Below are 14,824 nucleotides of genomic sequence, written 5' to 3'. Positions count from 1 at the left end.
TGTCTCTAGCAAAGAAAGAGAAGAAAAGCAGCAAAGACATCTTTACTTATATTAACAGCAAAAGGAAGGTGATGAGTCTACTTTGTCAGTGGCTTAACTGTTGATGAACTTATTCAGGTTGCTGACAGGCTGAATAAGTATTTTGCATCTACCTTCATGCATGAGGAATTCTTTAGGAAGGGGATGCCAGAAGTTTATCAAACTCTACAGTGAGCTGAATGATTTTGTGATAACTGAGAGGAAACTGGAAAATAAATTGTTGAAGTTAAACATAAAAAAATGCATCTAGCGTGAATGAGATCTATTCAATTATATTAAGGGAGGCAGCAAAGGCGGTAAGCAAACTAGCCACAATTATGAGAGAATCTTTAGATTCAGGGAAGATTCCTATGGACTGAAAATGTGAAAATATATCCCCAATTCACAAAGGGGGATCAGTAGGTGATCTGTTAGCTTAATTTCTGTTCAGGGGAAATAATGGAGCCACTGGTTAAAAAAATAATGCAGGACCATCTAGACAGGAGTGCAGTTATACTTCAATCACAACACTGATTTGTTAAGTGGAGGTCTTGTCTGACCAATTTGATTAGATACTGTGATGCAGTGACAAAAGAACTGGATGCAAAAAATCATTTTTACATTTTATATACTTAGACTTCAGGAAAGCTTTTGATACTGTTGCATGTGGATGACTACTGTACAAATTGGAGCAGTGTGTCATTAAGGTTAAGTTGCTGCTACTGATAAAGGGATGAGTGAGTTGTAGAAGACAGAGTGGTTATCAATGGATGCTGCTCTCTATGAACTAATGTTATTAGTGAAGTTCCAGAGGGTTTAGTTCTGGGCCCATTGTCATTTTCTGTATTTATTAATGACATTGATGAAGGATATCAGGCTTAATGTCTTAGTTTTTGGCAGGGTAGTTAAAAACAATAATGAAGGTATGCTGCTGCAACAAGATCTAGAAAAATTAGGCAGGTGGGCTGAGAAATGGTAATTGATGTTTAACATTGACAAATGTGAGATACTGCATATGGGTATCAGTAATACCAGAATAATATATCAACTGTGTGGTACTAAACTCAGGTAGTGGAAAATGAAAAGGACCTGGAGATAATTGTGCAGTTTGATATGAAGTTCTTGGAGCAGTGAGAGACAGGTTGCCAGGACAGCTCATGGGGTTTTGTCAATGGTATACAGGAATTTTGCTAGCAGGGATAAAGAAGTGATTATCCCATTCTATGAAGCAGTGGTCATGTCACATCTTGAGTACTGCATACAGGTCTGAAGGTCACATTTTAGGAAGGATGTAGAGCTGCTGAACAGGTACAAAGAAGAGCAATGAGATTGATGAGTTGAACAAAGGGGTGCTCTTACCAAGGAAGGCGTCAGTTCTGCAAATTGCATTGTCTGGAGGCTAGGCACCTGCAAGGTGATCTGACTGAGGTGTTTAAGGCTTTGACTGGCTTGAACAATCTCATTGCTGATGGGATTCTTCCTCTTTCTCAGACTTTTTGGCCTTTCATCGGTGGGTGGGCAGGCACCCATAGTGTGCCTGCCCACCCACTGGTGAAAGGCCAAAAAGCCATGAAATGGTGCTGTTTGGGTGGTGGTGGTGGTGGTGGTGGTGCCCACTGAGAATAAGTAACAATAGTCTTGTCTATTAGTGAAGCATTACTTATTCGAGGTAGTGCAATACATGGTAACTTGTTGTGAAGAATGAGCACAATATGAGATACAGTTGAAATGATGCCTTTTACACTACTATCATAGTTTATTCCCTTTAAGACTTTTCTATGGTGTTTTTACACCTATATTATATAGGGTGTTTCAAAAGGGATGGTCAATAATTTAAAGGTGAACTGTTTGTTTGTTTGTTTGTTTGTTTGTTTGCTATTTGGTTTTTAGGAGCATTAGCAACTAAGGCGATATTGCTCCAGGATATGCGGTGGTCATTCCCTGACCTTTCCGCATCCTCCGTATTTGGTGGTGACGGGCTCAAACCTGGTATAATCAAGAAGCGTGTGGTACGCACTGCTGCTCCTTCCCACCTGGCTATGGAGGCACCTAAGGTGAACTGTACAGACCACAATATTTAAGTAAAATTTAATGCAACAAGGCATCATATCTTTAAGAATATAATATAATAATCCTGTATAATATTGGTGTAAACACACCATAGAAAACTCTTAAACAAAAACTACGTTAGTAGTTTGAAGGGCATCATTTTATCTGTATCTCATATTGTGCTCTTCCTTCACAAGTTGCCATGTATTGCACTACCTCGAATAAGTAATGCTTCACTAAAAGAGAAGACTATTGTTACTTATTCTCAGTGGGCACCACCACCCCAGACCGCACCGTTTCAAGGCTTGTTGGCCTTTTGTCGGTGGGTACCTGCATACTAGTACTTGTCGATGAAACAGTGCCATCTGGGTGGTGGTGCCCACTGAGAATAAGTAACAATAGTCTTCTTTTAGTGAAGCGTTACTTATTCGAGGTAGTGCAATACATGGCAACTCTTGAAGGAAGAGCACAATATGATATGAGATACAGATAAAATGATGCTCTTAAACAAAACGATGATGCTTAAACAAAAAGATAAAATGATGCTCTTAAACAAAACGATGATGCCTAAACAAAAAGATAAAATGATGCTCTTAAAAAAACTCTTAAACAAAAAACTACTAAAGTAGTTTTTTGTTTAAGAGTTTTCTATGGTATGTTACACGAATATTATATAGACCACAATATGCAAAAAAAGCCTAGTAAACATGGGTCCTTAAGTGAATCGTTTTTGAGATATTGCACATTTCTAGTTGGGATCCACCACTGACTTGTTTGTTTAGGTTAGGTTATGCTCATTCTCTCTGTTTCCCCTCTCTCAATGCTCTGAGACATAGCAGGCATGCTAGTACTTGTCAAAGGATTCAACATGGAAAGAGGTTACAAAGAGTATGCAGACATGCACTTCATGTATGGTAAAGCCAATGGCAGTGCACCCGAGCCTGCACGTTTGTACCAAGAAGCATTTCTCAAAAGCCCAACAGGCGCACATTCATCAAGGTACATCATGCCTTAGAGAACATGGGTGCTTCACACATGGAGTATAAACAGTAAGCCTAGGAGCATAACACCTGATGTTGAGGAGAGGGTGTTAGCAAGAACATCCTGTAACATCTATAAAATCCTGTGGTGTTGAAACCAAAAATTAAAAATATATTATCTTATGTTTAATAAAACCACCCTTAGCAAAGGATTCACAGCTTTTTGCTAAACTAGTGCTCCCATAGTCAGTGGCGGATCTTAACAGAAAATGTGCATTATCTCGAAAACAGTTCATTGCCGCCCAATGTTCACTGGGATTTTTTTGCTTATTTTAGTTTGTACTTTTCACCTTTAAATTATTGACCATCATTTTTGAAACACCCTATATAGATAATTATAACTCTTAAAAATATTATGCCCAGTTGAATTTAGTCTTATACTAATACTTTATGAACGAGGTGTAGCAAGAAAGTTCGCCTCACTTTTACAGGTTTTATTGAAGGTAAAAAAAAAAAACTGGATGAAAGAAAATGCAAATGCTTTGGTGGGGACCCTGCAAGAAATCATTAGCAATGGAACCACTTCACTGTCATTCTCTGCTGCATCATCTCTTCCACCTGTTCCTGTCATCAAAAGGTTCTTCGGAGCATAAGAAAGATAAATCAAAATGTTCTTCCTAAATTTACCAGTGTATTAAATTTAAAAATTCCTTCCCTGTAAAAGAGAAATTTTTTTTATTATTTGACAGTGGTGCTTTAACAGAGGAAATGTTTTTTTTTTTTGCAACTAGAAAGAATCTTGAATTACTGAAAAGCAGTACTCTGTAGTTTGCTAATGGTACTTTCAAATGCACTCTTCCATTATTCAATGCAGTACAGATATGTACTGCATTGTGGAAGATATGGACAAAAATTGTACGATTCAAACTATGCTTTATTGTGAATAAAAATCTATAGAAGGTTAATCATATAATAAAGAGGCCTGTGCGCTCTGGATTCATTATCAAAACTAAAATTACTGTAACACAGAGCGATAAGGTTAATCAAAAATCTGAAACAAGGTTTTTCATTACTTATCATAACAGATTTTGGAAAAAGCATCTCTTAATGCATTAAAGATATATTTCCTTGTGCTTTTTCCATTATTCTCACTGTAATTGAAATCTGATTTTTCCCTCCACATGTGGAGGGGAAAGGAGAACTGATCATCCTGGCTTTTGTTCCAGAGGCTGATGTTAATCATTCTTTTGTGACACCATTAGACAGTGATTTCTAGAGAGAGAGAGAGAGAGAGAGAGAGAGAGAGAGAGAATGAAGTTCTTCACAATCTAGTTGATTATTTTGAAGATACCTGGATTGGAAGGCAACCAGAAATGAAATAAGAACTCTCTGTAGATTTTCTATCAGCTTTTAGAATATATCTATACCATGTCATTAGGACTTCTAAGAACCAATAATTTGAGGACCATTAAAAAATAAAAATTGCATTCAGTATTAAAAATTTTGAAACAAAATACAGCACTAACCTAACCAATTTATTTTATTTTGTGGCACCCGTACTCAATTTTCTGCCTGTTAGATCCGAGTGTGTGTGTGTGTGTGTGTGTGTGTGTGTGTGTGTGTGTGTGTGTGTGTGTGTGTGTGTGTGTGTGTGTGTGTAATATTAAAAAAATCTGTTATATGATAGTTATTACAATAACTAGAAACAAAATTACAATTAATAATACAAATTATATGTACTTATATAATAATTTTATTCTTTATATAGAGAGGTACTAAATAAACATCAATTATAGATCACCACAAAATTAAAAAGATGCCATACACCTTTTTTATAATGAAATAAATATATAAATTAAAAAAAAAAAATAAGTTTAAGTAACTTACACCCAAATTACGTGGCATCCCTGGAATGTTGTTGCAGCACCCCGGTTGAAAACCACTGTACTAAGTATAAGTAAGACAGGTAGGTGGCGAATAGTGATTTGTTTTTAACATATAAGCAGTTACCCTCACAAATACACTTCCCAATGTGACCCTTCCAGTTATCGTTCACTTCGAGCAGTGGTTCCCAACCAGTAATACATATACACCTAACACTTTGTTCCTGTACATTCACTGATATATACATTCCATGGTGTTACCATTTGTCCGATATATATATGTACACATATCTGTAGTTAGTTACATTTTCACATGTTTAGCACGCTATGATGTTATCCTAGTAAACAATCACTGCAATTGTACAAACTTCTGATTCCTGTGACCTTTCTGGAGTATGAACAAAATATTTATTTATTTTATATTTATATTATGTTATATAATTTATTTATTCATTAGAAACAAGCTAATGTGCCTTATAAATCTAAACATGAAACTAAAACAGAGATTTTGGGTTTAGTTTTTGGTACTGTTTCAGCATCTCAAGCACATTACTGCTCTAATTACACATTCTCAATTTTCATGGCTGTAAAAGTGTTTTTTTACAGTGTGGGTCAGATGAGTGAAAAGAGAAAATAAAGTGAGGGTACCTCTGGAACTGGTGAGGTGAAAAAGAAAAGTCTGTCGATCAAGGGATCATTTTCACCTTTAAGCAGTATCATTTCAAAAGAAACATGGCTCAGAGTATTGTTGCCACTGACAGAAGGGAAGTAACAACTCATGAAGTTTTGGAAGTAGGTTATAATTTCCTTATGGGAGTGAGAATCATTTCAAAAAAAAAAAACAAGAAAAAGTCACAAAGAAAATGTTAGATATAACAAATATACCAAAACACCATAACTTGAAAGTTTGTACTGAAGATGTAAATGAATTGTCGGAGTCTCACAGAGAAGACCTTTGACTAAAAATTTTATTGAGCTGCAGGCACAAATGCAAGTTGATAGCAATGATGCAATTTCTAGTACCTTTTCAAACAACCTGAACCTCAGAGTTTAAGAGAAATCATAATAAAAGTGGAAAAACAATGAGTCATATTCCCGATCCCAGTGTTGAAAGAAGCAGTATGTTGTCAGAGACTTCATAATGTCACTATTTACTGTAAGATTCTTTATGATGAAAAGAAGGTAATTTGTTGGCTTTCTTTGAATGAATTTTTCAAACAGGATTAGTTTATGAAATATGTCATATTTTTTTTTTTTTTTTGGCTGATGCTGAATAAGCTTGCTTTCTTGCATCATATGCCTCTACTAATGCTAATGCACAATAATTGTATTTATTCATATTTCATTTTTAAAAAATAAAATACAAAGCTTCAAGAACATATCTCAAAAAAATATTAATGTGGCTATAACAGTCACACTAATCAGACTGTGAACAGCTACATAGATAATGATTTCTTTAGAGGTAATTATTTTACTGCTTATTCGAAATTTAAGATACAAGTTGTATTTAAAAATAATTTGATATTTTTTCATAAGTCTATTCACGTTTTTATTATATTTTATTAAGGAGCAATATTTTTCACATATTTTAATGTGTGTTATTAATTTTTTTTATATTTTCAGATTTACCTACTTTTTAATAACATTGCAAAAAGAACATTTCTGAATTGGTCCAGTCTGATACTGATAGCAGTCTGCAATATGTATCTCAAAGATATCAGAGACCTGTGGCAGGTTCTGTTTCATGTAGGAGTTGCAGCTTTCACAACTGCATGTGTACTTTTTAGGCAGTCAAAGCCAAAGATGCCAAACTATAATGTATAAAATAAAAATCTGTCATGTATGTACATAAAATATTTTAATTTTTGAAATGTTTTGATCAAATAAAAGAAATATCTTGCAAGAATTTATTTTTGTTTCCATGTCACATAGACCATGTGGAAATAAACTATTTCATGAATACTTTACCCAGTATCCATAAAGATTTTGAAAACAACATTTTGGAATTCAAAAGTACATCACCAAGGGGGTCAAGACTAATACTCAAGATTTCTAAGAGGTACAAGCTAAAGATTATAATGATTTATGCACCAACATTGAGCCATGATGATGAAGAGGTTGAAGAAATGTACACCGAAATTGAGAGTCTTCTAGATGAGCAGAAAATACACTATTATTAGGGGGGGACTTCAATGCTAAGGTTGGAAAAAGGCAAAACAGCGCAGAAAGAGGAACTATGGGAAATTTTGGAATTGGTGAAAGAAATAAGAGGTGAAAGACTTGTGGAATTTGCAGAATCTCAAGGACTGTCAGTAATGAACACTTTTTTCAAGAAAAGGGTGAACAGAAAGTGGACATGGAAGAGTCTGAATGGATTAACAACTAATGAAATCGACTTCATCCTCACTAACAGAAGATATATTGTGAATGATGTTACTGTCCTGAATAAGGTAAATGTTGGAAACGATCACAGAATGGTAAGATGTACACTTGATATAGATGTAGGAAAGGAAAGGAAAAAACTGGCTCGAGTAAATAATACAAGGTCTTTGAGATAACAGAGGAGGAGAAAAAGCAGTATGTACTGGAACTTAAGAACAAGTTTGAGCTTCTACAGACTGCTCAGGACCAAGATATCGACGAGGAATATTACAACTTTCTGAAAGTGATAAAGCCCAAGAAACCTATAGGGAAAAAGAAATCAAAGGAAGAAAAAATTAGTCAAGAAACACTTGTCATGATGAACCGAAGACGACAAATGAAGAGCAAGAAAAACACTGACAGGGAGAAAATTGAGTATACTGAGTTATGCAAAGCCATTAGAAAGAGACTCAGAGAGGACATAAGAAGATTTAACACAAGAAAAGTAGAACAAGCATTAAGGGAAAACAAAGGATTTAAATCAGCAGCCATGAGCAGTAATACAGAAAGACAAATGATACTGAAACTGAAGAATATCGATGGTGTACTTATAAACAGCAGAGAAGGCATAATTCAAATAGCAGACGAATACTATAGAGAATTATACAAGAAGCAAGGGAATGATGCCAGCAGTGGGGAAGATGGATTGCAAAGTAGCAACACATACGGCATACCCGATATTCTTCCTGATGAGGTAGAACATGCATTGAAGAAAATGAAGAATCAGAAAGCTCCAGGGGAAGATGAAGTTACCGTAGAGTTGTTAAAATTGGGAGGAAGAGACATAACACAAAAACTGGCAAGGCTAGAAAAGGTGTGACGCCTAAACAGTGGAATAATGCAATCATAGTTTTGCTCTATAAAGAAGGAGATAAATCAGAAATTGGAAATTATAGACCAATTAGCTTGTTATCCCACATCTACAAGTTGTTCACAAGGGTCATTACTAACAGATTAGAAAGAATACTTGACGAGAATCAACTGAAAGAGCAAGCTGGCTTTAGGACAGGATTGTCACCTTCACGTAATATCACAGCTAATGGAGAAAGCAAATGAATATAAAACACCATTATGCCTGGCATTTGTGGATTATGAAAAGGCATTTGACTCCATACAGCATAAGGCAATGTTTCAGGCACTGGAAAGAAAGGCACAGATACCCCATATATTATGATTTTGAAGAAAATATATGAGAGTGCTACCTCCTTTATCAAACCAGACAAAGACAGTAGGAAATTTAAAATCGAGAAAGGAGTTCGACAAGGAGACACAATATCTCCGAAGCTGTTTACTGCTGCTCTTGAGGAAGCTTTCAGAAGATTAGACTGGTCGCAGAAAGGAGTCAATGTGAACGGAGAGTACCTAAACCATTTACAGATGACATTGTGGTCATAAGCCATGATCCCAAAGAATTAGAGGAAAATCTTAATCAGTTATGCACAGTTTGTAAGGATTTTGGACTAAAGATGAATATGGCTAAAACAAAAGTAATGATGAACAAGTATGCCACGGAAAGGGAAATAATGATTGAAGGAGCAGCAATTGAAAAGGTGGAGTCATATACTTATCTGGGACAAGTTATTAGCTGTAATAATGATAAATGGCTGGAAGTCAAGAGAAGAATAAATTTTGGATGGATAACATACTTAAGAGCAATATCCCAGTTTGTCTGAAACGTAAAATAATGAACCAATGTATACTCCCCACCACGACTTATGGAAGTGAAACTTGGGCACTCACCAAAAGAATGGAAGAGAAGCTGAGAACTACACAGCGAAGAATGGAACGAATTATATTGGGAATCAGACTGTTAGATGAGAAGAGAAACACATGGATTAGGCAGCAAACTCAAGTAAAGGACATTCTTATCAAAACTAAAGAACTAAAATGGTCTTGGGCAGGACACATAGCTCGAAGACATGATGACAGATGGACTAAGAAAATAACAGAATGGTACCCAAGAGGAGCTAGAAGAAAACCTGGAAGATTGATAGATGAAATTCATGAGTTTTTGGGTAGTAAATGGATGGCCAGTGCTCAAAATAGAAGGAACTGGAAAGTTGCTGGAGAGGCCTTCATCCTGCAGTGGATTGAAAATGGCTGATGATGATTACCCAGTATATTTATTACATAGGCTATTTTGAACTGATTAATGAAATGATTGGTGACAAATAAAATAAATTGGAGCAAGACAATTAGAAACAGTCTTTTATTTAAAAAAAAAGAAAAGAAAAAAGACTTTCTGGAAGGCATTTGTATAACTACCTGTTTATGGTGTCTGTAAATGGATTTTAAATAAATAAAACACCTTTATTGTATAGAAATAGGTACACTGTTCCTACCATAACAAAGGTGATGCCACAATTCTTAGTAACAAACAAATAGATACAGATAAGAACCAGAGATTACATATAAATGTCTACCACTGAGATTAGACAAACAAGGAACTCAACAGCTGATGTTGTCTTTGGGTTCCATAAAGGATACTGGGATAGATGTGTAATGTTAATCTCTTGTAAAGAAGGCTTTATCCTTCACGTGGTATGCTGACCCACATGAGGGAACAATACTTCTTTGCTACTTTTTCAGTGTGGTCTGGGAAAGACATTGTCAGCGATCACCTCCTCGTCAGAAAGACGACTCACGAGAGGATTCTTACTTCACCCAAGGAGGTTATGATGGGTGTTAAGTGCAGTTTTAATGAGAAAACAGTAGATTTTGAGGGATTTATATAGAGAAGGTTGAATGTGGAGAGAGAGAGAGAGATGTTGAGAGTGCCTGAAGTTCTAATTCAATTTCATTGAAAACTGTCATGGCAGTATCTAATGAGAAAATATCTCTGCTGATATCTTTACCTCATCAGCATTAGTTAGGTAGTTGCTTTTATTCAGGGACGTTCCTAGGGTATGTGGTGCCCCGCTTTAAAATTTTCTTGATATGTGTATGCAAGTTTCAGGTTTGCAAAGGAGTGCAATGCACTGCCTGGGTGCACTGCACTCCTTTCACCCTTGGGATGGCCTGCCCCTGCTTTTATTAATTACCAAAGGATAAGGATCACATGCTAGGAAATGGTTATCATCAGTAAGGATCAAGGTACGCTTCTGTCTTGATCACAGCATGTCCCCATAAATGTGGTAATGATGCTAGAGTATGGAGAAGGAACTGAGGGACCAATATGCATCAAAGGCTGATTCGAGATCAAGATAGGTCAACATATTCCTCCATGTCTTCCGGACACTGTGGGCATCGTAAGATAGAGAGATTAAGATTAGCGATGGATGATTTTTCTGATGCAGTAAAATGTATTTTTAAAGAAGAAGAGGGGTCTGGCAGGATTTCGTGTGAGATGGTCAGGAAAACGATGCCTTTTCCAAGATCTTGACTACACATAATAGGTCTAGACTGGTCAATGCTGGTGGCAAAGTGGATTTTTAGGTCAAGCTTTGTACTGGTTCAACTGAGGGAAAAAAAGTGATTCTCTAGACATTTATCATAAATGGTTAACAGTGGCTCAGTGAGGTAGACACTGAGGCATTTGATCATAAACTCTGTAAGATCCCGTCATCTCTAGTGGTTGTCCTTAGTAGGAGTGAGTTAACAGCATTGATCACCTGGGTCTTAGAGAGTTGCTATGGCATCATCATAGGGTAAGGGGTGTTCAGGAACTTTGGGGCATTCAGAAAAGCAAGTTTGGTTTTCAAAATGATAGATGTGCATGGGTCATTTCTCCAGATCCAGAATGTGGCATTTAATGGGACCATTTATGTTATAAAAAGGATTTCCAATTTTTAAAAAATAACTTTTTAAATTGGAAAACCACGCCCTACAAACTGGAATGATTTTTACTGTCTTTGTAGCAGTCAGTGAGTAGTGAAATTGGCCTTATCCAATTTCACTGAAAGCAAATTTATGGCCAGAGAAAAATTGAAGTCCAGGCTGACATGGCAGAAGCAGCATGCTTGTATTTGCAGTATTGAAGATATTTTGGGACCATAATTTTTCTCATATTTCCAACATGTTTTTTGGGCTTCTTGGTGATGTGATGAATAGATTAGAAAAGGTGAGAAGGCTCTGGAGGAATGGTGAGGTCATTATTCATTTCCAGCTGATGAAATGCATTGGTGAAAGCAGGGTCAAGCAAGTAGAGGCATCTAATTAATTCAGAATTTATACGTTTCACATTTAATGTTCCAAGGAGGGTCATGATTCTGGTATTCAGCAAGGCAAGGATTGATGATAGGTTGAAATCTCCACCTTGTATGGCTGATAAGTGAAGGTTATTGAGAAGACAGTTCTGATTTCTTGTACAGGCATACCTCGAATAACGAATAGGATGCGTTCCACGAAATTACTTCGTTAAGCGAAACTTCGTTTTCAGAGGTAAAAATACTATGGCCAGAATAGGGATACGTTCCTACTTAAAGAAAATGAAAAGCTTTTTTTTCGGACAAAGAAAAGTTTTATTAAATAAACAGTCAACTTACATACAAAGTGAAATCACATTTTAAAATACGAGTCTAAAGTTGATTGTTTATGCTCTTTTTCTCTTTCATTTAACAATTGCCTGTACGGAGTTATTGCATTTAACACTGATCGCTTAACAATAATACTTCTTCCTAAATCAGGATCATTTTCACTAAAAAAATTTAAAACGTTTTCAATGTCATTTAAGCACCTTTTTAAATCTTTGGTTGTTAACACTTTTTCGGCAGGAACTTCTTTAACTTCGTCTTATTGCTAACAAGGTTTTCTAAATCTTCCACTGAAAAACCATCATCTTCTGCATTCAATAAATTTCTAACATCCTCTTCATCGACATTTTCGAAACCTATTGATTGAGCCATCTGGATAACTTCATTTTAATTTCTTGGATGTTATTTTCTTCTTCTAGTACAACTTCTGGCCATATTTTGCGCCAAACTCCATTTAAGCATTTCTTAGTGACTTCTTTCCAAGAACTATCAATGTTTTTAATTGCGTTTTTAATGGTGTAGTTTTTCCAAAAAGTTTTAACTGTCATTTCCTCTTTAACCTCTAGTTCAGTTAAACTGCTTAGTTCGACGCAGATAATAAGCTTTAAATGATGCTATTACTCCCTGATCCAATGGTTGAATCAGGGAAGTTGTGTTTGCTGGAAGAAACACAACTTCGACAGGAATGCATGTGTCCAACGTGTTAAGATCAGTAGGATGTCCCGGAGCATTGTCTAACAACAAAAGAGCTTTTTCTTCAAAGTTGTTTTTTTTGACAATACCGTTTTACTTCATGACAAAAGTGGTTAACAAACCAATCAGTAAATAACTCCTTGGTAACCCGCGCTTTTCTATTTGCTTTCCATATTACAGGTAAATTCATTTTTATGTTACCTTTTAACGCCCTCGAATTTTCTGAATGGTAAACTAATAACAATTTTAATTTATAATCGCCAGAGGCATTTGATCCAAAGAGTAACGTTAAACGGTCTTTGGCTGCTTTGAACCCAGCAGCTGATTTTTCTTCAATAGAAATGAAGCTTTTTGTTGGTAGCCGTTTCCAGAACAAACCGCTTTCGTCAACATTGAACACCAAATTTGGAAAATTTTCACGTTCAATTATTTCCTTAAGTTTTTCTGGAAACTTATTTGCAGCTTCTCCTGTTAATTTTACACTATGAATCCTGGCCCGTTTTTTAAATTTCTCGAACCAACCACGAGAAGCTCCAAAGGTTTCCCTAATTTCTTCAGTTTGTTTAGATTTCAGGTGATTAAACTGGAATATTTTTTTTATGTTAAATGGGGCTTGAAATTGCCGACTTCGTTATATCGAAGCTTCGTTATCAGAGGTAACGTTAACCGAGGTATGCCTGTATATTGTTCATGAAGGGCATGGGGGTAGGTAAGTTACTTACTATAGTATATACAAAGGTGGATAAATAGTTGAGAGAAAGAGAGAAGAATCACTTCCATGGATCTGATGAGATGAAAGGCAGAATGAACATGGGAGAAACACTCAGAATTATAGGTTATGCCCCCCCTCCAAGCTTTTGAGTGCATGTGATGGAAGAAAGTAAAAACAAATTACCTGCCTTATATATTCATGCAGTCTAATAATATGTCTAACTCTCCCTTAAATTTATTCAAACTACCAACTTCCACACCAGATGGTAGTTTCTTCCGACAGTCAATTACCCTGGCAAATTTTTCCACGGTAGGTTGCCTGAGAAAGAGAATACCATCATTAAGTTTACTCAATCCATTTAAAGACAAACACTTCAATCAGGTCTCCTCACAAGTGCCTAGTTTCCAAGTGCTGAAATTTGTAGAACCAGTCTTTTGTGGTAAGAGTATCCCTTTGTGTTCTGGACTAATCTGGTTGCTCTTCTCTGCACCCAATCCAAAGAGAACCACATCATTCTTAAAATGAGGCTTCCAGGCCTTTATGCTTACTCAAGATGTAGCTTAACCATCTACTTCCACTCAATCCAATCCTTTATCCATAGAAGTAACAAGTAACTGCCCCTAATGCTACATTGCTCCATTTGTTACAGCAGTTTTTCATATCGAATAGTGTCAAAAACTTTACTGAAATCCAAATATGATGCCAAAATTGTTTGCATTCTGTTCCTTTTCTACTGCTTCATAGCTAATCAGATTGGTCAGACAGGTGTCTGACAAATGTGCTGTGTTTTCCATTATTTTCCCTGGAACAGAAGTCAAGCTTACAGGTCTGTAATTGCTCTTGCCACCCCTCCCATGAATAGGAGAGACATTTACACACCTCCAAGATATAGGAATCCTTAATCCAAGAAGGCTCTCATATTATGGCCAATAGCTTGCTTACCTCTTTTAATATTACAGGCTAGATTCCATCAGCTGTAAATGTATTATTTACTTTTAGCTATAGCAATTTCCCTTCCACTTTCTCCTCAGTTATAACAAAATCATTTAGCTCCCAGTTATAACATAATGTTCCTATCCCTAAAAACTTCTTCACATGTGAATGTAGATGCAAAATATTCATTTAGTTTCTCAGCAACCTGAACAGGATCATCAATAGTTATGTCATTGAAGTCCAGTGGGCCAATGTTGTTCATCCCTTTCCTTGTATTGTTAACATAAGCATAGAATTTTTTGTTACTTTTCTTTCCATTCTTAACCAAAACCTTCTCATGTCTTAGCCTTGCTTAATTCCCTTAGTGACTTGATTGCAGACTAGTTCATACTGTATGCTTTTGTGTCCCCTGATAATTTGTAATCATCCCATTTATTTTGATTCATTGCCACTATTCTCATCTGTTCATCTAACATCCATTTAGGTCCTGAATAATATATTCTCTGTTGGTATAAAAAGCTTAATAGCTTCTTCGATTACTTTTGCTGATTGCCTCTTATTTAGAATTTGGAGTTGTTAACATCATCAGTTGGTCACACTAAAAGGAATTAAAACACTCTAAGATCACTGTAGTAGCCTTTAAGAAAGCAAAGTCCACTCCCC

The 14,824-nt window shown here is 36.0% G+C and overlaps 1 protein-coding gene across 1 annotated transcript in view; it reads left to right on the top strand.

The window, feature by feature from the left end:
* LOC150079434 (vesicle-trafficking protein SEC22a-like) overlaps positions 1-6,754 on the top strand; it is a 115,543-nt gene extending 108,789 nt beyond the window's left edge. Inside the window, exon 7 of the mRNA XM_090383067.1 lies at positions 6,554-6,754. Coding sequence (XP_090239193.1) covers positions 6,554-6,754 — 201 coding nt within the window. The remainder of the gene's footprint in view (positions 1-6,553) is intronic.
* Positions 6,755-14,824: the final 8,070 nt, after the last annotated feature.

Source organism: Mastigoproctus giganteus, chromosome 10 (assembly GCF_048544385.1).
Source record: "Mastigoproctus giganteus isolate SK-2022 chromosome 10, ASM4854438v1, whole genome shotgun sequence".
NCBI classification, from domain to species: domain Eukaryota; kingdom Metazoa; phylum Arthropoda; class Arachnida; order Uropygi; family Thelyphonidae; genus Mastigoproctus; species Mastigoproctus giganteus.
Note: the sequence above shows the minus strand (reverse complement) of the source record. Positions and strands in the feature narration are given on the sequence as shown.